General features: G+C 53.4%; 1 protein-coding gene across 1 annotated transcript; it reads right to left on the minus strand.

Annotated features, from left to right (window-relative positions):
* Nucleotides 1-31: 31 nt before the first annotated feature.
* On the minus strand, nucleotides 32-26,145 carry KCNK9 (potassium two pore domain channel subfamily K member 9; the record flags this gene model as incomplete). Its single annotated transcript, XM_081266278.1, has 2 exons — nucleotides 32-867; nucleotides 25,863-26,145. The coding sequence occupies 2 exons, from the start codon at nucleotides 26,143-26,145 to the stop codon at nucleotides 32-34; spliced, it is 1,119 nt and encodes a 372-aa protein (XP_081122404.1).
* Between the last annotated feature and the right edge of the window lie 85 nt (nucleotides 26,146-26,230).

A 26,230-nucleotide genomic window follows, 5' to 3' on the forward strand; every position in this document is an offset into this window, starting at 1 on the left:
ACAATGACTTCCGATCCTTCCCTCCCCACACTTAGACGGACTTCCGGCGGCGCATCAGCCTGTGGTTGTCGTTGAAGCTGTGCAACCCCGGCGAGACGGAGCTGAGCGGAGACGGCAGGAGGCTGTTCTTCAGGGTGCTCGGCGAGATCTCCTCCATCTTGTAGGAGATGGCCCGCAAGGCAGGGGGCGCGAGCTTGGCACTGACGCTGGGCGGCGCCTGGGGATCGTAGCAGGCGCAGGAGCACACCACCGACTGCAGCTCGCTGCCCTCGCTCCTGCGGCGCCGTCGCGCGGGCCGCCGCTCCTCCTCGCTGCCGGAGATGTGCGCCACCACCACGCTGTTGCGGTTGTCGGGGGCCGGCTCCCCACCTTCCAGCTCCGGAGGCTGCTCTTCATCGCTGTTCATGGTCAGGAAGCGGAGGACCACCAGGTTGAGGAAGGCTCCGATGACGGTCAACCCCACCAGGATGTACATGAAGCTGAAGGCCACGTAGAAAGGCTTCCTCTGCAGGGCACCCTTGGTCTGCAGCGCCACATAGTCCCCGAATCCGATGGTCGTCAAGGTGATGAAGCAGTAGTAGTAGGCGTGGAAGAAGCTCCATTCCTCGCACTGGGAGAAGGCGGCCGCCCCGATGCACAGCGTGCCCATGCAGGAGAAGAAGCCCACGGTCACCATGTTCTCCATGGACACCTCGGTGTTGCGCATGCCACAGCACTTCTTGATGCGTTTCAGCAGGTAGCGCACAAAGGTGTTCATGCGCTCGCCCAGGCTCTGGAACATGACCAGCGTCAGGGGGATGCCCAGCACAGCGTAGAACATGCAGAAGGCCTTGCCAGCGTCGGTGCCAGGTGCCGCGTGTCCATAACCTGCAGGAGGGGTGGGAAGAGCAGAGCGACAGTCAGGAGAGGCCCTGTGCCGTTCGCGTGTACTGGGGTCTGGGATACTCTATTTGGGAGGAGGTTGGCCCACACCCTAAAGGGACAAGGAAAGGTTTGTTTAAGCAACGGAAGGGTTGGGGTGTGGGGGGTTGGAGGAATTTCAGTAGGGAGGGGACTTGGAGCATAGGTCAGGCATCCCTAATCCAAAACTGAAATCCAAATGCTCCATGGTCCAAAACTTGGAGAGCTAATGCAATGCCACAAGTAGAAAACTGCACATGATGAGACTTTGTTTCATTTATAGTTACTTAAAATATTATATAAAATTCAGCCTAAGTGTATAAAGTATAGAAAATATGAATTTCCTGGGTAGGCTAAGATATCTCATTGCATACATGCAAATATCCCAATATCAGAAGATTCCAAACCCCGAACACCTCTGGTCCCAAGCATTTTGGTTAAGGGATGTTCAACCTCTACTGTGACCCAGGACTGAGGAGAATCAACCAGGGTATGTCACTAGTGACGTGACACTGGAAGGGTATATGGGGCATTTCAGTGTTCTCAAAGCAACAGTTTTTAAAAGAAGAAGAAAAAACATATCTAACTACTAAGAAAAGTGTACAAATACCAAAACCAAGGGAGAAAATGAAGTATTCTCATGACGGGTCGATCCCTAAGAAAAGGGAATAATCACTGCCACGTGGCAGGAACCATACAGATGCCTGTAACACATGTCACCCCAGCCTAACCTCCTAGTCGCCCTAGAAAACAGGCCTAATGATGCCCACACTGCTGACAAGAAATCTGGGTTAGTGACTTCATAAGTAGGGTAGGTTGGCTTCTTCAGAATTGGGATTTGAGCCCAGAGTTTTCAGCCTCCTAGAGTGAGGCTAAGAGTAAGAATTAGAATGGAGAGAGGTGATGCAGACTGTGGCACAATGCCATGGGGAGGAGGCCTTCATCTGTTTTGGTCACGGCTGTATCCCCCATGCCTAGATGATACTTAAAAAGGTAAAATATTCCTCTGATGGAGGCATGAGTACTTCTGCACCACTGTGTGAATGTGGCCTTGATAGGAATGTGGCCTCGAAGGCCCTCCATGTGCAGGAGCTTTGGAAACTCCTGCTAGAACTGTGCAGCATGCCATTCACCGATGCCCTGCTGTAGCCAGGCAAAGTCAGGCCTCTATTTTATTTGCTACTGTTCAGCATGAGGATGATGGATCTAGAAAGGTAAGGTTGCTGGTTAGGGTCACCTATAGTCAGTAGCAATGTCCAAGCCAGGATATGATCTGCCCAATATGAGAAGAGGAACCACAGAACCCTGTAGGTTGTAGCTCAAGTTCTGGGATGAATATTGCCCAGAAGAAAACCTGGGTCATGCACAGTATTCAGACTCGGAGTTCAGAGGATAGACCTGGTCTTCCACCATCTCAAGACCTGACCTGTCAAGGAAGGCTTTGCTTATGTTCCCCCAGTCACATGATCATTGTCACTCAACCAGCTTCCTTACCATGGACGCAGAGAACTCCTCCCAACCCAGGTGTCTTCACCTGACACAAATAATAGCAATGTTTCTGGGTGGGTTTGGTGAGAATAAAGAGCATCTAGTCCAATACACAGTAGGCACTACTGACTTCTAACTGTGAACAATGGAGGCTGGCAAACAGTGGAATCACATCTTCAAAGAGCTGAGATTCTTAAACTCAGAATTCCATATGCAAAAAAATTACCTTCAGGAATGAAAGCAAAATGAAGACATTTTCAAATTTTTAAAACTTGGATAATTTATTACCCACAAATCTGCATGGCATGACTACAGAAGGAAGTTGTTCTGTGCAAGCAGGGAGGATACCAGATGGAAATTTAGGTCTTCAGGAAAGAATGAGACACATAGTGGTAAACAAGTAGGTAAATATAAAAAATGCAGGTGGGAATCCCACTGTATTCCACATAGTCACCTGTAGAGCTGATACAAAAGCCAGATGGATGTTGGAGAATAACAGGAAATTGTTAGAAACTTAAATGGCAATGCTAAGAGTTCTGGATGTAATGCCTTTACTGGAAGAAATCGCAGCATTTTCGGGGTCAAAATTGCACACATCAAGGGCCAGGCTCCTCCACTCCTATCCCTATCAGTAAATAAGATCAGAACTGTTTGCCTTTACACAGTCTGGACAGCAGTACACCTGCACATCCCATCTCGGGGCTGTGTTCATCCTGCTGCTATTGTATTACAGAATGGAAGAACCTGATCATGTTGACACCTCACAGTTCATCTCGCTGGTCCAGGTCCATTACACTGATGCCTTAGTGAGATGCACAAGAAGGCATGGGAGACCAGAACCACCCAAGTTCAGGGCCCTTGAATGCTAATAAATTCCATAGGAGCCCAGTGGTCTGAGAACAGGACCACTTCCTCTAAAGTGAGAGGAGTTGCAGAACTTGCAAGACCTTCTAGGAAAATGAGGATGTGCAGGCATCCTCCCCCACCCAGGTGCCCCCTCCACCCTGCACTCTACCCTGCTGTCCAAACTGTCCCCCTGCTCTCTCGTTTCCACTTGATCCATCCAATGGGCAGCCCCAGGGGGATATCAAAGGAAAGGAGGACCCTGTCCATCAGGAGTCATACCACAGAGCTCTCTATAGGTCCTGGTGGCTGGTCCCCAGGTGCCACACCTCACTTTGCTTTCCCCCAACTCTACCCATGGGGGGGGGGAGGCCGAGGAGGGTAATTGGACTCATCATTTCTGTTGTGTCTGGGGCTTGCCTTAGGACCCACTGTGGCCAGAAGATCCTGCTCCTGCTGGCTTAGGTGAGATTTCCCAGCAATGGACAAGCCACTGGGTAGGAAAAGCCGCCTGGCTTTACTCCCCTCTGAGCAGCATTTCCTTTAAAGAGGCTGTGACTGGCCTGTAGGCCCTCCATATGGACAAAGACGGGCTGCAACCAGCCTCACCCCTGACCTACCAGTGTTCAAGAACTGTCCCTGGCTCCTTCCTGCCCCTGGCAACGAGGCCCACCCGCACCTGGCCGTAGGTGGTGGTTCCAGACTTCCACACACTTCACACTGGCCAAGCGCGGATCGTAGTGTGGGCTCCAGAGCTGTGTGGAGGTAGGCCTTGGTGCTCCGCCTGGCTCCTCGCCCACCCTTTTCCTTCTACTTGGGAATGCCCTGGCCACTACCCACATGCAGGTGGCAAGCTCCACTCGTGTCTGAGCCCGGCTCAGAATGCCTTCCCTGACGTCCCCGCTGTCTCCCTCAGAAGCCCTCAAGCCCTGCTCTGAGTCTCTCCTGCAAGGAAGGGTAGTCGAGTAACAAGATCAGCTTCTCACGTCAGGCCCGACCGCCACCTTAGTGACTTTGGATCACCTCCCTCCTGTAGCCTCCTCTTTGGTCATGTTTACTGTAACCTCCCAGGGAACCTGGTGTCAGAGAAGGGGTGGTGGCAGTCTCCTCCAGCCCATTGGTGCCAGGGAACAGAATGCCTAGAACAGTCAAGCCCTGAATTCAGGGTCACTAGTCAAAGCCTGAATCATTGAGATTTTTGCTGGAATAAAGTTTTATTCTTTCCTGTCAGAGCTTGAAGGGTACCAGAGTGTGAGATCTGGAGCTGCTGCAGTCATTTCACCATCATAAAGATAACCCCCAATCGGAGGAAATTATCCTGATATAAAAGATACAGAAGCTATTCCACCTGTGTCTGAGCCATCCAACAGTCAGCCCTATTCACAGAATGTTCCAGCCTATCTCCCAATAAATCTAGCTTCAGACTATATGGGTTTTTTTTGTTTTGTTTTGTGTTTTTGTTGTGGTTGTTTTTGTTTTTTTGTTTGTTTTTTTTGGTTTGTTGGTATGGAGGACAGTGTTTTGATTATAATTAATACTCAACCAGGAGTGCCTATCCTAATACCTTCGCCTTCCTACAAAGAATCACCATGTTGCCAACAAAGCCTTCTGTGTCCCCTGCCCCCTACATCTCATGTGGTTCCTCTTACAGCCCACATCAGATCTGAGGGGGGATGTGGATCCAGGAGGTGACCAGTCTGTGGTAGACAGTGGCCAGCTGGACAGCCAGATCCTGTCAAAGAGCAGCTGCTCCCCGTCCAGCAGCTAAGACTGTGGACTGAGATGGCCCCATTTCCTGAGTTGTAAAGAGAAGCTGGAAATATGGATTTTTAAAATGTGAACTTTAATTAGTGTCTAATTAAACATTCTGAAACATAGGCCAAATACAACAAGACAAAACAGACCATCATTTGTCTTCAACAGAGCTTACACGTGCTCCAGACACGGAAGAAGGGAAAGACATCGGCAAATGCCCAGGCTCCCAAGTCTCCCTACTGACCAGTCCTCTCCCCGCCCCCTCGCCTCGCTCCACCCCTATGAGGTGAGAATCGCCCGCCCTTGGCTCCATTTCGCAGATGCACAGACCAAGGCGGCAAGAGAGCACTGCCCCGCGTGGCCGAGGTGGCCCTGCCCTGCACAGGGCCCACAGAGGCACCCCTTCCAGGATCAGTGGCCCCATTTCACAAAGAGCACAGAGACTGTCCCGGTGACTTTCTCCCTGTGGGGACCCCAGGCCCGCTGGGCAGTCTGGCCCCAAGTACCACCTCGCTGTCCCCAGAGCCCTGGAAGGCCCTCCGTGGCTGATTGACAGGTCTGGCCTCTGCGGTTGGAAGGAAAAGCTGGCAGGTTTCGTGTTTTATTTAATGAACAAGTAACTTCTTCATATGCTTTTTTATTAATTTCCAAAAAGAACTTTGGTTCCCTTTAGCTTTCTCCCGTTGTGCCTCTTGGGGAGGAAACGGACCTACCAGACTTTTCACGCTCAAGCTGCAGCGCACGCATTTCTGCCAGGAGCTAACAAGAACCTTGTCCTTCCTCCTCCTCTGTCCTGAGGGCGGCCTGGGGCGGGGCAGGGGACGGGACGTGGGGAGGGGGTCCGGAGAGGCAGATGGGACGGGCAGGGAGCGCACCCCTGCCCCGCCTGAGGATCTGAGGGTGGGACCGCCCCTGCCCTCCCGGGAGTTTGCAGCTGGGGAAGGCGCACAGAGGTTGTGCCCGGGCGGATGAAGGCGCAGAGAGGAGGCGCCTGCAGAATTCGGCCCCTCGGCCACCAGAGGTGCGAGTGCGCCCTCTGGCGGGCGTTTGGACAGCTGCAGAAACGCAGCGCTAGGGGCCCCAGCAGCCTGCGCATCCACCTGGGACCGCACCCAGGACCTAGGAGTCCCAGGGAAGTTCTCTAATCTTCTCCGTAGACGAGCACGTGTCCGTGGTCAGCTTTCTCCCCAGAATTACCATCAGTCCATGAAATCTTGGCATAGACAAAATCTGACAATAAAAATCACGACCACCATGGAGGGTACCACACAGCTCAGGAGCTGAGCTGAAATACTTTTGTTGGCTAACTCGCTGCTCCAGGGAGAGGGGAAGCCTTTAGCAAGGTGGGCAGTGTTCTCTCTAGCATGGCTGAGAAGATGCTCCTTGCCTTGGGCTAAGCGTGGTGTCTTCAGGTACTCTGATCTGGGATCTAGACCTGGGTCCCTGCTCTTGCTTGCAGGCCAGGTGCCCACCCTTTCCAGATGGACAAGGACCTCCGCAGAGACCTGTTCCTGCAGCTCCCTGCATTCCCAGGAAAGATCTCCTTGGACTCTTCCATTCTCTTCTTCCCTCTCCATGCCTCACCAGAAAAGAGAAACGACAACAAAAAGGAAACCCTACCAAAAATGTGCAGGGGAAGATGTAATACTTGACTGACATTTTGAAAAGTCTCTGGTAGAATAGGTGAATCTTAAACCAAGCTAGAGCCAAATACTCAATAGGTAATAATTGATAGTTTGGGTTTCTTTATTTTATTAAATATTCATCTTTTAGTTGTAGTTGGACACAATATCTTTATTTTGTGTTTGGTTTGTTTTGTTTATGTGGTGCTGAGGCTCAAACCCAGGGCCTTGGTGGGCGAGCACTCTACCACTGAGCCACAACCCCAGCCCTGATAGCTTCATCTTCAGAACTTTCTTTTTTCTTAAGTGAAAACAAATTTATAGTATGTCTTTATTGTTCTCCCTTAGGTTTAATTTACCTGGAGCATGTGGCAGGGAATTCTTACTGGAAAGATCTGTTGGATCAGAAGAGCCAGGGCTCGAGTGCCAAGTGAACTCGGGATCTGAATCCCAGCCAAGCTAGAAGAACCCGCTGGGTGGATGGACTGTGCCCACCCCCATCACAGGACAGATTTCTACCCTCTCGGGGCCCAAGTTCACGAGGGTTCTCCCCATCTTCCTCCACGTTCCCAGAGGAGCTCCAGGAACACAGGATCTGAGCCCCCAGTGTGGCCTTTGGGGGCCTACCACCAGGCCTCATGTCCCTCTGTGGAGGGTGGATGGGGCAGGGAAGCCAAGGCATCAGAATCTCCATAGCAGAAGAGTTGGACCATCAAAGTCTGCCCCTCTCAGCAGAGCTGGTGGTCAAAACAAAGGGAAGGAGCATCGTTGTGAGGCTTCTGAAGCACCGCCCCACATTTCACCGTTCCCTGGGCCAGGGCACCGGATCTGGCTATGGTACAGGTTGTGGGGCAGGGGGGCGAACTCTGCCTTCCCAGCAAGTGCCTGGGTGACCACTTGCACTGAGGACCTCCTGTCCTACAGGAAGGACTAAGAGAACCTGCACCCAGCAGGGTAAGTGTCTGGCCTGAAAAGATGCCACCAGGCCCGGGGCGCTCTCGACTGAGCCCATTCCATTTCTGCGAGGACAGCAAACAGACCCAGGACTTCACATACTGAAGGACACTCATTTTGTCAGCTGGCCAGGTGAGGCGCACTCTCTGCTGTCCCCTGCCCAGGCCATTGTGCCCTGAGTAAATGGAGGGGAGGGGTCTTTGGGTGAGGTCAGTGGCTGGTAAGTCATAAAGATGTTAGCTGAGGCCTGCCAGGCCCTCCTGGGCTCCTTACCAGGGCACAGGGACCCTCTGAAAACCTGAGTCCTGTGCATACCAGAGAGTTTCTGGGCCCTGTCTAAGGGGTACTGCGTGGGCACAGGAGATAACTAGCACAGAGCTGGTGAGAGGTCACCAGCTGGAACATCCCCTCCATTCTGCACCCTGAGATGCCAGGGTGAGCAACCAGCTTATGGGCAGTGAGGGCCAGGCAAGTGAGGGCAAGCCCAGCGAGGCCCATTGGATTCACTGCCATGTCCCCCTATGAGTAGAACCTCAATAAAGGTCGTTAATGGTTGGGGTTCATTCTCCATTCGTTTAAGTGCATAACAAATGTCAGCCAGGTGGGCGTGAGCACTGTTCTCGGGTAAGGCCAGCTGTATGGCCAGCAGAGGGCATACTGGTCATCACGGTGCCACGGGGCTGTGGATGACAGCAGCCTCAGTGTCCCCAGCTCAGACAAGAAGCTGAGGCGCAGAGACTGCTGCTCACAGGTTCCAACGGGCCAGGTGCCTGCTGGGGTCGGCACTGGAGGAGAAGAGGCCCTATCCAGCCTCCCAGCTCTGGGGAGAAGAGCCGCATGGCACCTTACCCCACCGGAGACCAATTCCACAAACGGGAGCTGGCCGCAGCCCATCTCCGCAGAGCCCCTCAACGAAAGCGGCAGCCGGGCTGCCAGAGGCCCAGGGAGGCCTGGGGCGCAGGAGCAGCCCTGCACCTGTCTCCTGTGTGGCTGGGTCTCGGGCTTTGCCTGTGCCAAGGAAGAACACGGGGAGAAGCACCCTTAGAGCAGGCTCGTGTTGAAGGGGCTCCAGGGCCACCTGTGAACTGGAAGTGGGGTCAGAGCCCCTTCTGAACCTGCTGGGAGGCGGAAGTCAGATGGACCTCCAGGGGTGGCCACGTAGTCCCCCTGAAACAAATACCTTCATACAGGTTTAAGCTGCTTGGCACCAGACCCCAGGGAGAAAATTGTGCCCAACCAGAGCATTGCCCTTGTTACCCTTCCCAAAAAAGTCAAGGGTGACAGCTGCTGGGGTGGACTCTTCTGCATCTGTCACTGCCAATTCCCATCAACTGCCATTGAAGGGAACCAGCAGCAAGGGGCAGGCTGGCATTGCCAAGGGGAAGTGTGGGGTCACAATTATTATAACAGATACAGCAGACCTGGGTCCCAGTGGCACCTCCTCTGTGGCTCAGCTGTGTGACCTTGGGCGAGTCACCTAACCTTGGAAAGATCAAGAAATGCAAGACAAGAAATGGAAAATCCTTGCCAATTGAATCCCGATGAATTTATCTCCTAGACATCTATCCACTTCCCTTTATTTTTGACTTTTTAGATTTTTCCACTTAGTAATTTTGCTGACTGCAGTTCTCTTCAGTGAGCAAGTATTATTCCTACAAAGTTTTTTTTTTAATAATATGAAGAACCAGGAAAAGTTGCTCACAATCCCACTGCTCAGGAGGCAGCCCCAAGAGCATTTTGGTGTATTTAGGAAAAGGACTCAGAAAATACATCTTCCACAGCTGAGAGCAGGCTGTTTGAAAGCAGTTACACACCTGCCTTTTCACTTCTAAGAAAATAGAATGCTTTTGCTGTTCTGCCAATAAAAGTTCTCCATGAATGTCACTTCTAATTCTTCATCAACTTCGAGTAGGTACAACATAACTTCATCACCTCAGTAGATCATACAGGGAATCTGTTGGACTCCAATTTGTTTCTGTTGCTAATAACCATTTGAGTTTTTGCCAAAGGCATGCTGTTTATGGTCCTAGAGATTTTATTCTTCTCACATGCAAAGACCAGAAGCCAATTAAGTGCTAGGACTTGGGCAAGATTTAAAATTTGGGAACCTTTTGTACCCCCTTTCCTGAAAACGGGGTCCTAGCACCAGTGACATATGTCTTCTCTCGTGCACCCAATTGCTAGAGATAATGGCTTCCGTTTTCTACGTGAAGAAACGGGGAGGTTGCTCAACTAGCTCTTGTTGCACAGGAATGGAAAAACTTCAGGAGCAGAATGAGGGTGGAAATCTCTGCTTAGCTGTCTTCAGGCTGTGTGCTGATGTTAGTGGCCAGAACAGGCACCAGCACACACCCTAAGGTAGGTCACTTCCTAAGCCTTGTGCCTGGCAGGATCCAGACCTCTCTTCCTGGCAATGGCCCTCTTCTTCAGAAGAGGTGACCCCACCTCCTCCTCCTGACCCAATCCAGAGCCCAGAAGGCAAAGAGATGACATGTTCAGAGTACTGAAAGTGAATTCGTGTCAACAAGAATTCTATATCCAGCTAAACTGTCTTTCCAAAACTAAAGAAAAATTGAGACATTCCCAGATAAACACAAACTAAACATTCATTGCTAGCAGACCTACCCGTACAAGGCATGAAAGGACTCTATTCAGTGACTTAAATTCATACAAAGAAAAAGGGTGCTGGAAAGGTAACTACATAGATAATTTGATGAAAGTATTGATGTGTTTTATTTGTAGCCCTTTCTCCTAACTTTAAAAGGTTACTACTTATAAAGAATAAATCAGTGCATAAATATAAGACAATAACAGCATAAAAGAAGAAAGGAAGCTATATTGGAGCAAAATTTTATAAGCCATGAAGATGGCATCAACCCAAACTGATTTTTTTCAAAATGCAGTTTCTCATTTGTAATCCCCAGGACAATTGCTGAGAAAATAATTTAAAAAATATAATAAAAGAAACAACAAAGAAATCAAAGACATGCTAGAAAATATCTACTTACCGCAAAAGAAACCTGTAATAGAGAAACTTGGGGACAAAAAAAGACAAAATGCCAAAATAACAAAGAGTAAACTGGCCAATTCAACTCCTACAGGATCAATAAGTATGCTAAATATAAATTAAATGTATTTTCCAATCGACCTCCAGAAATCAGCAGAATGGAGGGCGGGTCTCCTCTGGAGGTGCTACGTGTATCAAGCCCTGTCAGAAGACAGGTGGCCCAAACAGCCCAGAATCCAGCACACAGTTACATAAAACCTGATTTAGCAAATGCACTGTACTGAGCAGATCCATTCCCAGGTCTCCTGACTCTAAGCCTTGCTCTTCAGTCCAAGACGCCTCAAGGATTTTTGTGTCCTTGTTCTCCGCAGAATATAGAGTCCTCAGTGTGTAATGAGCTTGTCTCCCAATAAATCGGCATCATAAAAAATACTGAAAGTCAAGGATGTGTCTAATGCACCTTTCCTACTGAACGCCAGGGCTCAGCAGTGCGGTTTTCTGCAGGTCCTGCTGGTCACTGGGAGCTGCAGCCACTTCCATTACCATCGAGCAGGCATCAGCCTGCATGTCTCCAGCATAAGGGGCCAAAATCCAAACTCCAAAGACGTTTCTGCCGCACATTGCTTTCGCACCACGGTAAGCACAGGGTAAGTGTACGCGGGACAGGCCAAGCACAGCAGGTATAAGTGCATGGACGGGAGGGGGCTGCTGTGCGCAGAAGGGGCCCCCGCTCCGCCTCACACCAGGGCTATCCCTTAAAACGAGGAGCTGGCCCCTTGTGCAGGGAGTTGGCTGATTAAATGGTCATCAGCTCTGCCCTCCATGTAGAGAAGACACCCCCTGAAAGGTCCTTCAGGAGAAGGGGAGCTGTGAGGTGGTCACCTCCCATACATTGGTCTATAAAATGAAATGCCAGCAGCTGGTGGCCAGGTCAGTAGGTAGCATCATCTGGGCACTCCTGATGCTGGAGGCTCAAACCGCAGTGACCCTCTGGGACAGCCTGACCCTGCTCCTGACCCTGCCGAGCACCACAGGGCCCCCACACTGGCTCCACCCCCACCTTCTCCTTGGAGACAGAATTTACTATCTCAGAGCTGGGGCTCGGGAGCTGCCCAGGACATGATGGGGACTTGCTGCTGACAGCAGGCACGTAGGCATTCCTCCTGCCCACCCTGTGGCTCGAGTGCTCCACACAAACCCGTACGATAATGAGGTCGTGCCCATGCCTAGCACTGTGCCTGGCACATGCCAGCCACTAACGTCATGAGAATCAGAAGAACCATCACAAAGCCATCAGCCCTGTCAACCTCTGACTCCAAAGGGGGCCAGAGGCCACTCTTGTAAGAGGTATTTCAATGTAGGATGTCACAGAGAAATGACCAGGAAGGGGAAATGTTGATATATTTTACCCATGTTTGGCCTTATCATAACAATGAAAGAACCTGAAAAGTTTTCTTTGTGCCATGTTTGCTTTGAATCTAAGTGAAATCGAGGTCCCCCTCCCTAACCCCAGGACCTGACGGGACTCCTCTGGCCCACTATATGCAGACACTTGTTCAAGCCATACTCAAAACTCAAATGGGAAGATGTCAGAAAGTGCTCAGAACTCGGTCGTAGCACTACAACTACGAGGCAGAATTGCCAGCTCAAGAAAAATCCATCCTCCCCGCCTTCCGGGGCCCATCCTCTGCATGCTGGCCAGCTCTGCTCCTACACGACACCCTGAAAACTCCTACTCCCTGCAGAGGCCCACCAACCCAGGTCCTCCAACCCCAGAGCCTCAGCAGAAGGGGACAGAACTAAGTACCAAGTTCCTTTCTTTCACCTGAGGAGAAAGTGAAGGCCCAGAATGGGCAAGATAGTGGCTCAGAGACCGCACAGCAGGTGAGTGTGGCAGCCTGGCAACCCCAACCCAGCGCCAAGGCCTTGAAGCACAATTCCAAGTAGAGCTTTCCAGTCTAATGCACCAGGGGAGGAGGCAGATGCCGCTGTTACTTGAGGAAAAAAAGGAAATGCTAAGCAAGACCAAGAATAACCTAGAATAGCTGAGATTTATCTGGATTTTCTGCTTATATGGCCAGGGGAAGCTCGGAGCAGGTTTTCAAGATTTGTGTGTGAAAACGGCCACCTGGGCCTCAGTGCCCCAGTGCCCCGACCTGCAGTATTGGCCCCTTCATCTGCAGTGGGGCCAGATGATCTCCTGCCCTCAGGCCCAGGCTGTCTGACCCACCCCATCCCACCCCCTTTTCCTCTCCATCCCACCCCCACTCTCACTGAGCCCCAGAACCCTCCAAGGCAGGCCCTCCAAGATGACAGCAGGAAACGGGCTCCTGGTTGGCCCTCGGAGCTGGGATGCCACGTCCTCCGGGAATCCCATGTGGCTCCCTGACACAACACCCTGGTCCAATCCTTCCCAGCACCAAGAGACACCATGAGATGCTCACAGACGAGCAGGAAATGCCCAGTTCACTGTCTAATGGCCTCCAGGGGACACAGACTGGCCACAGTGAGTCTCGTCTGCCACTCTGTGGCGGGGCCCTCAGGATGGCAAACAGGAATGTGGAGCTGCCCCACAGCGTTGGCTGCAGGAACTGATGTGTGGACAATGGAGTGGGGGGGGGGGCACGCGAGGAGTGGACTGAGATGCAAGAGGATGGCTGGTGGAGGGGAGATGGACAAATGAAGGATGGCGAGGTGACCAGTGGATGGAACAGGGAGGGATGGACACAGGAACGGGTAGGTGGAGGAGGAGGGGAGGGGTGGAGATGGATAGGGATGGATGGATGAGAGACGGAGGGAAGGTGGGGGTGGAGGCTGGAGGGTGAGTAAGGGTAAGTGGGAGAATGACGGACAAGTGACAGATAGATGCATGGTTGGCTAAAATGTGTTCAGATGGACAAATGGGTGGGCGGGAGAGGAGCAGGCAGATAACTGGGTGGGTGACAGTGGGAGCGTGGTGGGCTGGAAATGCACGGGGGGTGGGCGGCAGGGCTGGAAATGATGTCTGGGTCGGAAGCAGAGTCCCCTCCCCTCCTCCACCACCTTCTCTGATACTACTGGGGAACAAGCTGACAGTGACAGGGTCAGGCTGCAGACCCACGCGGCCTCTGGCTGTCGGGCAATCTGACAGTCCATCTCCTTCCCTGCCCGTCCCTCACTTGGTGTCCAGAGGAGGAGAGCAGGGCTCTTCCACCTCTGGTAATCACAAGAAGCAAACAAAACAAAGCACTCTTCCGACTCACTCCCAAAATAGCCTCTCACCACCCAGGCGCAGGCCAGCTCTCCCCACTCAACCTGACGAGGCAGATTCTCCAGGCCCTGGGCTGGGGGAAGAAGGGGTCTGGGGAGCTGTGGGAGAAGGGTGGGGCCTGGCCACCTTGGGAGGGAAGCAGCTTGCTGAGGCCCTATTCGTGTAAGAAGTCCATCCTGTGAGCTACACCCGTCTCTCATGAGAGTAAACTGAGGCCCAGGTAGGGGCAGTCACTTCTGAAGACTGATCAAGCAGGTGTGTCCAACCTGAATAACTTGCTGTCCCTGCACCCCTGGGCTTCCCTGTCCAAGATTCTGCTTGCCAGAGGTGAAGACAGTGCCACGCCCCTAGGGTAGTCGGGAAGGATTTCCTGGACAGGAGTCAAAGGGATACCTGCCTACAGCCAGGGGGAGACAGGGCCAGGCCTGAAGACTTGGAGTCCTGAGGACGCCCTCTGAGCCTCAGCTCCTCGTCTGCATACTAGGAAAAAGAGCCTGGGAGGGAAGATGGTGGTCAAGTCACCTGGGGACGCTCAGGTGAGGGGGGACCCCTTTGTGCTGCTCCTTCACCAGAAGACCCCTGAGTTTTACTGCACCCTGGACAGGAGGTCAGGTGTGGTGTCATGTCAGTCCTCGGAGTTCTGGATGTTGATGAATAAAACAGTCCCGCTCTCTGGCCAGTCATTTGGGCAAACACCAGCCGGTATCAAAAATCAGCCACAAGATGGTCTCAAAATAGACTCTGACACAATTCCCATGGCAACAGCCCCAAGGGCCGCCTCCAGGGGACTCGGGATAGGGCCAGCCCAGCCTCCCGGGAGGCTCCCACCATGGGGTGTCCCCCGTCCACAGCAGGCCCAGGGAAGAGAGGGGCCCGTGGGTTTTCAGCTCCCTTTCTTCTCCAGAGAACGGGCAACATGGGAAGAAGCTGGGGAGCCCAGCAGCTGGGCGTCGCCACCTCCCAGAGGGCCGGGCAGCCAGGCGGCACCTCCACAGGCAACCCCCTCCTGCCCTCCCCAGCTTCACAGAACAGAGGCACTGGGCCAAGCCCACAGGAGGGGTGCAGTTTGGGGAGCAGCCAGTCAGGCCCGGAGGGAGGGAGGGAGGGAGGAAGGAACCACAGGAGCCCCCAACCCAAGCAACGTTGGGGGAGCCCACCCCCAATGGCTGCTCCCTTTGCTCCAGAAACAAGAATGACGGAGGCCAGCCTCCCTGAGAATGCTGCAGGGGTGACCCTTACATTTTAGTATGGGCACCGGGCCACCCACAGTGGATGCCCAGGCCCTCCAGATGTGCCCCACCCCAGAGGAGAGGGAAGTGCAGGAGCATAGCTGTTGAGCTAACTGGTGGCTCTCACAGCCAAGCCCAGAGCCAGGAAAGGGAGACACTGGAGGGGCCCAGCCCCGAGGGGGGAAAAAGGCTCGCTTCCCTTCCTGCAGTGCACCCTCCTGGAAGCTCCAACAGTACCATGGGATCCAGGCTGGGCCCCCAGGACCCTGGAGGGAAAAGAACAATGTCAGCAGGCCCCTGAGCTGAGCAGGGAGGCTGAGGGGTGCAGAGAGAGCCCTGGTCCTGTGGAAAGCAGGGCTGCCTTCCAACTCGACCACCCACCACTTCTTGCAAACACCTGCTGTTCAGATTCATGGGCTGCTGTTTTTCAAGGATTTGCTTTTCTGAAAGACCTAAAGAATATTCTAGAACAGTTAAATATAGCTCTCGTGAAAGCTGTCCCATTTACATGCCTATGTTCATTCAACAAACATTCTCCAAGGGCCTGCTGGGTGCCAGACACTGGTGGGTGGATGTCTCAGCCACCGTGAAGTGAAGTGGAAGGTCTCTGTCCAGAGGTGCTGGGGACAGGGGACAAAGACCAGTTTGGGAAAAGTTAGGCATGACACAGGATGACAGGTGTCAAACTTGCAGGAGCCCTGGAGCTGTGAGGACACACAGGAGAGGCACCTGCCCCCAGAGAAGGCTGCACCAAGGAGGGATCGTGGCTGTTCAGAGGTGCCTGCCCCAGATTGTGACAGTCTGTAAGGGACAACAGTGACATGAGTCAAGGGGCTGAGTGGCAAGCAAGAGGTTGGAACTTGAGGGCCATGGAAAGCAAGGCATGAACACTCAGGCCATGGGCAGCCATCATGTGCTTTTGAGCAGGGGAGTGAACTGATCTGCCCTGAGAACAGGTGGCCAGCTCACTGCACATCAGCTCAGCCGAAGCCACCTCAGAAATGCAACTGGGAGAAGGCCCCCCGGAACACTGTCCCAGTGCAGTAGCCCTGCCAACCCCCCAAGGCACTCGGCTCACCTCCAGAGGAAACCAAAATTAGAGGGAGACACAGGAAGAGAAGGAGGGAGAGATTTTAAAACATACACACTTAAAATAACTTTTAAAGAAAAAAAATACGTTTGCAAATTATTTACAGATAAATGCCAATAAGAGACCTATAGGATACAGCCAAAGCAGCACACAGAGGAAAACACATAGTCTTTAGTACGGATTTTATTTTAAAAAGTACATAAAACAAGTATCTGTAAGTATAAAAGCAAAAACCAAGATAATAACTTACTATAACTAAATCCAGAGCTGGTTCTTAAGATCACTAAGTGTTGGCAACTAATTTTACATATTTCCAAGCAACGTAAGGACCAAAGAAAGCACATGTGAAGGCTAGAGCCTGTGGAGAACCAAGGGTTTCGTCTCTTCTGCACAGCAACCTGCTGCTGGCTGTTACCTCCTGAAGGAAGGCTGAGGGGGAGGCCGGGCAGGACAGGACTCTCCCCTTCTATGCTACATTTTCCAGTGTTTACTATGCAAATTTTCAAAAGAATACATAGTGGAAAAAACTATGATTACACCCAGATATGAACAATCCACCAGTTATTAACAACTCACGGTCAGTCTGATTTCATCTAAGACCCTTCTCACTTCCCTTGAAATTCAGATTATTTTAAAGCAAATCTCAGATATTACATCTACAAAGGCTTCAGTATCCCTTAAATATGAGAACTCATGTATTCTACACAGTCATAATAAAACAACCACACCAAAAACTTAGCCTCTTGTTTTAAAAGGCTGTCCAGGGGTGATTTGTTACACATCCCTAGCTAACTGATACAGAAGGTCAAGAGAAGCAGTATATAACAAGACAGTTACAAACACAAAACCAAAGTCGGACTCCTTAGGTACCAATCCTTTCTGCTGCTTGTTAACTGTGTGGCCTGGTTTCTGAAGCTCTCTGATCTCCCACGTGCTCATCTATAAAATGGTGATACATAAAAATTTTTTTAGGGTTGAGAGGATGAAATTAATTCAGTTACACTCTATAAAAACCTAGAGACCCATGGACATGACAAAAATGGTAGCTCTGTCAAGACAGAAAATTAGACTACATTGGCTCTGGAGACGCCCCACCAACAGGGCCGACACCAGCCGGGGGAGCCGCTTGTCCTCTGTTGTAAAGCCAATGCCACATCTGCCTCTGCCTCTAAGTGCAGTCAAGCTCCCCAGCCCTGGGGATTCGGCAGTGATCCGTCCTGGAGGGCAGGGCTCTTAACTACCAGATGACGCCACTGAGCTGGCCCTCCCCATAGCCAGGAGCCCGATCCCAGGCAGGGGAATGGCTGGAATGACACCCAGCCGGGCTGTGCGTGTTGTGGGGAAGAACATGTTGGGAACACCACCACCTTGGGCAAGCTCCACCCACAGGGCCATCTGTAGCTATGGCTCTCCTGACATGCAACACAGAGCTCCTGCCTCTGAGGTCCACCCTGCCATCGGCCCAGACGAGTAGGAGCCATCGTGCCATCACTGCCCATCTCTACCCACGGCCAACACGGCCAACCGTGATCCACAGTACTCCTGCCCCCGAGGCTGCGGCTCGTCCAGGAGGTTGAGGGCTCAGCATCCTCAGCTGCATCCACAGACCCCCTGGACTAGCCCAGCAGAGCAGCACAGATTCACAGCTGTGGGTGGGCAGCAGCCATTGGCCCTGCGTGGCCTAGTCCAGCTGCCTTTCGAAGGCCAAATATTGTGAAGAAAACACTGAACTTCCAAACATTCCTGGCACTTCCAGAGAAGCCAGCATCCCATACCACGCCTCAGCCACCATCCACAGCAACAGCACAAGAACACAGCCCCGTGCTTGACCCTCTGATGGGGAAATCTCGCCCTCTGTGGGAAACCCTCAGAGGCTGGGCTGAGCAGAATCTAGACTCACACCAAGATGCTCAAAGAAGCACTGCCTATAATTAGCCAAGAAAGAAAAGCACTAAATTGCTATAAATAGATGACAGTATATTCATTCAGTGGCTCTAGAGCCATTAAAATCAACCTCCCTAAAGACTGGAGGTAGGAGATGATGTTTGCTATAAACTTCAGTAGAAAGGAGGCCCAGAGTGCGAGGCCCACAGCAGGGAGGCCGTGGTGACCCCCCTTACATTCTCCACTCCCTCCTCCCCAGAAGGCCCCAGGTTGCCTGGAAAAGCTGCACATCTCATTCCCAGCCTCCCTTGCAGCTAGGTGGATCGTGTGACATGGCCCAGGCCATTGAAATACAAGTAGAAGCTACTGTCTGGCAGGGCCCATGACAGCCAAAGGCCATGTCACAGGGGATCTCTTCCTCCCAGGTGCCTGTGGTCACGGGGGACTGAGATCACACTCCCAAGCCTAGGGAAAGAGATGCTCCATACCCAGAAAGACAGGTCCCTGCCCTGTCACCTCTAAGAGACATGACAGCTCCCCTTCAAGAGTCTGCAGCCTCAGCCTGCACCTGCCTGCCACCCAGGACACAGCCCACAATGAGGCACACCCAGCTCCAGCAAGCACCCAGGCACCTGCTGGGGAGCCAGTGACCTGGCACCCAGACTGCCACCCCCTGGGAGCGGACAAACCAGTGCTATGGCCCAAGGGGCAAAGGACATTGTGGGAAGAGGAAGGCAGGGCAGGGGCCAGGGCAGAAGACCAGGACAAGGGTAGAGCTGGGTGGGCCCAATGTGGGGACATTGGGGCAGATGGAGAAGGCGCAGACGGCAGCCCAAGGGCTTGTGGAGGTCGTCATGGGGCGGGTTGGAGGCAGGGTCAGGAAGTCATATTTTCCCAAAAGACCAAGTTGGAAAAATGTCCCTCCTTGGTTGCACCCTGTGGCCCCCAACCCTGCAGCGCACCCTGGTGGAGGGTGCTCTCTCCTCCTCAAGGGGTGGTTCTTGGCCTCGGTGGCCTCAGGCCACCCCACACTGGGACTGGGCCAGGAGGCCTCTCACTCTTCCCCAGCGTCACACAACATAGGGGCTGGGCTCTGTGTCCCCATTTCACACACGAGGAAGCTTGGCTTTGGTGCCTGAGATGGCCAGTGGGACCTGGGGACCTTCCTGCCACCCTGGTCCTCTGTGCAGATTCACGGACCAGGCATAGAAACCTCTGAGGCTTTGCTGGGGAAACAGGTGGCACTGTGGCCCACCCAGCCAATGGGAAGGTGCCCCTCAGCTGGCCAAGGTACAGGGGGGACTTGCCTCTGCCCTCCAGACCCTTCCAGCACCCCCAGCCACACCGTCACCGTGTCCCCCACCCCCCACCCCCCACCCCTCCCCCACCCACCTTGCTCATATGCCCCCACCTCTGCCCCAGGCACCTACCAGGACTGAAGAGGACGAGGCCCATTCAGGGAGGTCCATTCCACTAGGCCAGTTCCTCCTTCCAGCAGCTGTTCCTGGCCAGGCTCTGCCGTTGCTTAGGCAGGGGCATGGTGAGGTTGAGGCCAGCCAACCCTCACCTGGTGGACGCGCAGGCCCAGTGACCGACAGGCTGAGCCTCACCTCCCACAGCTCCTCACCCCGCCACACTGGGACTCCCATCTGCCTCCCTGTCCCAGTCCACAGCACCCAACCCTGTTCTGTGCTCAGTGTCAGTGCCCCGCCTTCCTCCAGAGAGCCGCAGGCTGCAGGTGGGTGTGCTTGGCTTCAGAAGGAGAACTTTCTACAGGCAGAGTCCCCAGGGTAGGAAGAGGCAGGAAGAGACCCCCGGGACAATCCCCCGAGGACAGGCCACCGGAGCCCCCTCCTTTGATTCTTGTGGTGGAGAAGACGTTCCAGCAGGAGAGGAAGAGACCCTGCCCTGCATTTTTATGTCCCAGAGCTGCCGTGCCCAGTGACACTCTAGGAGTGCCCACGCCCTCCTTGGCCAGCCCAGCCCACCTGGGTGTTTGCCTTTTAACTCCCAGGGCTCTTCCTAACTGGTGAGGCCAGGTGTGTATTTCCCTGGTCCTGCTGGTACAGCAGGCACGGAGCTGCCCCTGCCCCCTGCCTCAAAGGGGCAGCGCCTCTGGGGACACAACCTGCCATCTCGGCTCATCCCACGTGAGCAGACCTGCCCAACAGCTGCCAAGATCCCTCTGCTCTCCTGGACCCGGACCCCATGTTCCAGAGTCTCCGTGACACCAGCTGGCTCTGCCCCAGGACTGGCAGCACCTGAGGAGGGCCCCCACAGGCCCGCCTTCCACGTGGCAGCTCAGAGCTCTGAGCAGCACCTGCAACACGCGGCTCAGGTGAGGTCCTGAGCTCCCGGCGCGGCAGGCATTCGAGGAGCAGCTGAGTCTGCAGTGCTGGAGCTGTGGCTTTGTGTGTGCGTGTTGGTGACGTGAGCGTGGCTGTTTACAAGGGTCTGTTGAGGTGTACACTTGTGAAATGCTGCTCTTCTGTGTGAATATTAAGTAGAAGTTTTTAAAAATCAAAAATGACTGGATTTGACTGATGATTGGACAAGAAGGAGACAGGCTGGAGCAACGTGAGGATCCCACATTCAGCCCCAAGGTGCTGAGACCTACTGAGTCTGTGCTTGGGCTCTGCACCCTCACAGAGCACCCAGCCATGTGCAGGGAGGGAGGGAGGCGGGGGAATAAGAAATGAGTAGAGGTGAGTGGAGGACGGAGGGAGGGGTGAGCAACAGGAGGGACCACACAGGGGCACGTGGACGGAGGGGCAGGGAACCCAGGGCCGAGCCGTGCGATGGTGCACGGAGGACCGAGGGACCCAAAGGCAGGGAGGGGGATGGGGACAAGTGAGTGGAAAAATGAGCATAGAATGGTGGCTGGGGAGAAGTGAGTGACACCGGAGTGGGTGGAAGAAGGAGTGACGCCATGGTAGATGGAGACCGCCAAGTTCACGGAGAACTGGGTGTCACCTTGGCAGATGCCTATGTGAATGACAGGTGTGCAGGGCAGATGGAGTCGATGGCAGAGAGGAAGGATACCTGGTTGTGAAGGGTCCACCGGCACCTCGGCAGGAGCAGGGAACAACGCCAGGGGAGTGCAGGAGGTGCTGGGGTGAGGGGCGTGGTGGCAGGTGGTGGAAGGAAGCGTGGGTTCAGGAAGGACTTCGGAAGAAATGGCAGGTGAGGCACAAAGGAGAAGTGCACGAGGACCAAGGGGACATGAATGGTGGGTTCCTGGGGAAATGGGTGATGCAATAGCAAAAGGGGGGGAGTGGCAGGTGCGTGAGGAACTGAGTGACACTAGGCCAGGGACAAAAGGCAGGTGTACGGAGGACTGAGTGATCCCATGACAGGTGGGGAATGAGTGACAGGAAATGGAGATAAGACAGTGGCAGAGGGGAAGGAGCAGTGAGTGAGTGACGGCCAAGGGACACGAGGAGGACTGCATGAGTGAGGCGGGGACACAGTGGCACTGTGGCTGCGGGGTCAGATGGGGGACGAGTGGCAGACCCCGAGGAGCAGTGACACACAGTGGGATAGGAAAGTGAAGCAGGAGTGAGATCCAGCTGGGGAAAGAGGGCCAGGTGCCTGGAGCACTGGGCGATCAGTGGCAGGTGGGGGATTGAGTGCACCCTGAGCCCGGTGGCACGGGGCAGCTCAAGGCAGTCACTGGGCTTAGCTGTCCCCACACTGCATGCAACCACTTGGGTTCCCAGCTCTGCCTGTCAAGGCCAGACCTTCTGTAATCTAGTCTGTCACCCAGAGCCGTCGATGCTGGTGGCACTGGTGAGGCAGGGTGGGGCTTGGCAAGTGCTAACATGTTTCAGAAACTACACCCCAAAATGGGAAATGCCACCCATTTCAGGAAGTCTGTGTGTGGCTCTGCTGGTGACTGGAGAAGGAGGTCCCGACGTCCTGTGTTGCAGCAGCTGCAGAAACCCTGTGCTTTTTCTCCAAGTGCCTCAGCCTGGGCTGGACCCCGGTCCTGAACCAGTCACCTCAATTCCCATAATGACCATCCCAGTTTCAGACGGACCCAGAGAGACGGGGGAAATAGTGCCCCCTCCTCCAAACTGTAGCCAAAAAAGGAAAACCCCATGTCTCACCCTCCTTCCCCGATGGAGACCAGTGTTTGAATTGTCCTCCCCAGCTCTGCAGAGGAGATCTGGTCTCTTCTTCTGTAATGATTCTAGAGGTGGTAACAACCTAGATTCCCAATATTAGATTGAAGAAAGAAATGGCAGGGGGGTGCCACATCTGTCATATCATGCGAGAGCCCAAATGTGGGATGCAATTTTGGCTGAAAATGCTGATTATGAGAAGGTGACAAGATGGCGCCCAGAATCCCTTACACAAGCACCAAGACCTCAGCCCCACGCAGAGCAAATTCAGAGAAAGCACCCACACCCGGCCCAGACCCTCCCAGCTCTCCTGACCCCCACCCTCCCATTGACAGGTCTTGGGACGGAGACACTCAAACTGCCCTGCTAATGAGACAGGTCAGGCAAGGTACAGATAAAGGTCTCCCATGCAGAGGTCTGAAGCCTCACAAGTTTAGAACTAAACAATCAAATCCTTTCAGAAGAGCCACAAGTGGCACCGACACAGACACAGCAATGGGGAGGCATGGAAACCAGAACCGGGTGGTGATGTAATTGCATTTGCCCTTTGCGGAGCTGGCTGGACTGGTGCTGTCCCCTGGTGATCACGACAGCAGGCTGCTATGCCCAGGGCTCCCTGGAGATCTGGGCCGGGATTCAGTGCAATTTCCCTCCAAAGCCTTTCACCCAGGCGCGGCCACAGATTCAACACGAAGTGGCAATTATATGTGTTTTTTAAATCCATTTCCCAGAGTGAGCTAATAACTGTATCTGAGAAGATGCGTTCATTAGAAGACGCCAGCACCCGGCTCCCACCGCAGCCTCTTCGGAGGCTCAGACGCAAAGTTGACGCACACTTGAGAAATTGCTCAAGGTTAGATTAAAAATAAGAACGCCCATGAAGATTAACCCGATTCATTCACATCACTGTCCAGTAGAGACTACTCCTTGGAGGGTGGCTCAAGGGTGGCTTTTGTTCTAGGCCTAAGAGCACCTTAATTTGCATTTATATTTTAAAAAAAGGAGAAGAAAACAAGCAGAATTAACTGAAAAGGTGCTTTATTTCCTGTAAATGTGAGCTCTTCTGCTAAAAGCTTCTTAGGCCAAAGAGCACGAGGCTGGATCAGCCACTGTCCAGGAACGTGGACTGCACACCTACTAAGTGCTGCACTGCGCCTGGCAGCCCTGGGCATGTGGGACCCTGCCGGCCCCTAGAGGCTGCCAGCCAGCACTGACTGTGTGATGGCCTTTTGACAGGTGGGCAAACTGAGGCTGGGAGTCAGGAAATGATGTCCCAGGACTATGGCAGGATTCAGATTCCCAGTCTGTGGGCTCCACATACAATATCTGTCCACTAATGGGCAGTTGTGTTAGGGCACATGTGTGAGAAAGAGAGTGTATATGTGTGTGTGTGGAGGTGAGACTATGGGTGTGAGTATAAGAGTGTGTGTGACGGCATGAGAAATAATGTGTGCGTGTGAGACAGCATATGAGTGTGTCTGTGTAAGAAAATGTGTGTGTTTGTATGTGTGAGTGTGCATGAGAAACTGTGTGTATGAGAGCATATGAGTGTCTGTAAGAAAATGTGTGTATAAAAAATGAAAAAAAATTAAAAAAAGAAAGGAAGATGTGTTTGTGTTTGTGTGTGAGTGTGCATGAGAAACTGTGAGTGTGTGTGTGAGACAGTATATGAGTGTGTCTTTATAAAAGAAGAAGTGTGAGAGTGTGCAAGTGTGTGTGTGTGTGTGTGTGTGTGTGTTCTCCAACCCTGCTTTTCAGAAAACCAGCTGAAACCCCAGTAAGGGAGGGAGTAAGTCACATGTTCCTCAGGAGCCCCTGGCCCTGCACTGAGGTCAGCCCACCACCCCTAGATGAGATGGCCGCCTCCATGTCCATGTTTCCCATGTTCTCTTCAGAGGTTCACCATTAGGAGCACACATCCAGAATCACCCGTCAAAATCAATAATGCAAAACATACCTTGATAAGAACTTCGTTAGTCACAACAATTTTTTTTTAATTAGAACCTTTCTGGGTTTGTTTTTAACTCTACCTCTTTCCTCAATGCTGTTGCTCACCTCCTGGAAGCAGCCAAACCTTTTATGTGCTGTTTCACGACTGGGAGCCAGCACGGTCGCCATGTCACCTGTCTGGGTCTAGATCACAGAAAGCACCTTTAGAAACCTGGGCTTCCTCCCTCCCTTGCAAGGCCAGCTCCACGGGCATATTTCTTGCTCTCCTGCTCTCCAACAAATAGGCCCCCAGAATCAATGACTTGCACATCTGCATGCCACCTCCACAGTTTAAAGACAGAAATGACGGCAATGACCAGCTGCCCCCCCCCCCAACACTAGAAACACAACAAGGAGGAAGGACTCTTCCCTGTTTGGTGCACGCAGAGGGCTTGGGGCCAGCAGGGGCAAAGCTGATCACAGAGCCGACAGAAGGGCAACTTCCTTTCCGAACATTAAAACCTGCACCAATGAATTAAACATTGAAAACAAGATGACACTCTAAAAAGTCTTCTCAACCAAGAAGGAAAGACAGGCCGTCCTGTGCTGGTGCTTCCTGTTGCATATGGCACAGAGAAATCCACCCCCCACCCCCAACTCCCCAGCATGTAGAGCTTTGCAGACCAAGAAAAATATCAAGGGAAATTAGAGGGGAGGTCAGGGAGGGAAGTAAGGCATGGGGGCTAGAGAGGGCAGGAAGAAGGAGACCTCTGCCCAGCACTCAGGGGCCGAAAGGACTGGAGGGACAGCGTTCTGGCCCTGGCAGGTACAAGAGACACCTAATACCCTAAAGACGCAGCATGCCATGCTGGGACAAGTGTGACCCACAGAAACGCAACACGGCCTGCTGCCCACAGGGATGAAGGCATATGCTCAAATGCCCACAGGTCTCCAAGTGGCAGTCTCCCAACACCCAGCCTCAGTGGGGGTGATACCCTAAGGACCCACCAGACACCCTGCTGGGACGCATCCCAGGCATGGGTTTTACAGACAACTCCAAGTGCACCAACTGGACCCTCATGTGGTGGGGTGGGGCTGAATGTCTCATTTCGGGGCAATATCCAGACTTGCCTTACCCACAGTCACAATCCAGGGGGTGGGCCATCCACCTCCATCCAAGAGCAGTTCACCTGCCTGGTCCCCACCCGGAGTGCTAGAGAGCACTCTTCTCCCAGGAGCCTGACATGTCCAAGCTCAAAGAAAAAGGGGGTGAAATCTGGTGTCAGGGAAAGCAAAAGGGAGATGAGAGGCTAGCTAGGGTCAGTGCCTCCCACCCTCAGGAACAGTCTCCAGCTGCCTAAGTCCTAGCGTGCCAGCCCTCTCCAACTCCCCAAGAGGTAGTGAGTGTAAGTCTTGGAATCCCGCACAGCGCAGCCCGCGTTGGGGCGGTGGGTAGGTGGGTGACTGCGATGGGATTATTCTTAGCGTTCCACTCTTCAAAAAAGTGGCGCCTCCGCCCTCGGGGCTCCAACACACTCTCTCCAGGCTCACACGCCTGGCCCAGACACGGGCGCTGTGGAGATCAACGGGTGGGGTTCCCAAGGAATGCGCTCAGAGGCATAAGAGAGGAGTGGGCTCCCCAGAGACCAGGGGGCGCTGCAGGAGAGCCCCACACGAGGCTACGTGTACCCCAAACACCCCGCACCCAGCCCTGCGTCGCGCTTTCAGCGATTTCCCCGGACTCTTCCGGGAGCGGGGCGCCCAGCGGAGGCGCACCCAGCGCTTACCTATGGTAGTGATGACCGTGATGGCAAAGTAGAAGGAGCCAGCGAATTTCCACTGCACGCCGGCGCGGTGCGGCTCCGACTGCAGGATCACCAGCTCGAGCTGCCGGTAGTCATCGCTGCTGATGTTGTACTTGCCCCTGATCCGGATCTCCTCCGCCTTGAGCTTCTCCTCCTCGCGCATCTCATGGTCGGACTCGAGGGCGTCGAACACGGCGGCGCCCACCAGCAGGTACGTGAAGGTGCAGGCGATGAGGGACAGAGTCCTCACGTTCTGCCTCTTCATGGCTGCCAGCAAGGCGTTGGTGCGGGGCACCTGTCCCGCAGGCTGGCAGCCGCGCGCGTCCCACTGCAGCGCCCCGCGGCCGCCG

This window comes from Spermophilus citellus (genome assembly GCF_964194105.1).
Source record: "Spermophilus citellus genome assembly, chromosome: 14".
Lineage (NCBI taxonomy): Eukaryota > Metazoa > Chordata > Mammalia > Rodentia > Sciuridae > Spermophilus > Spermophilus citellus.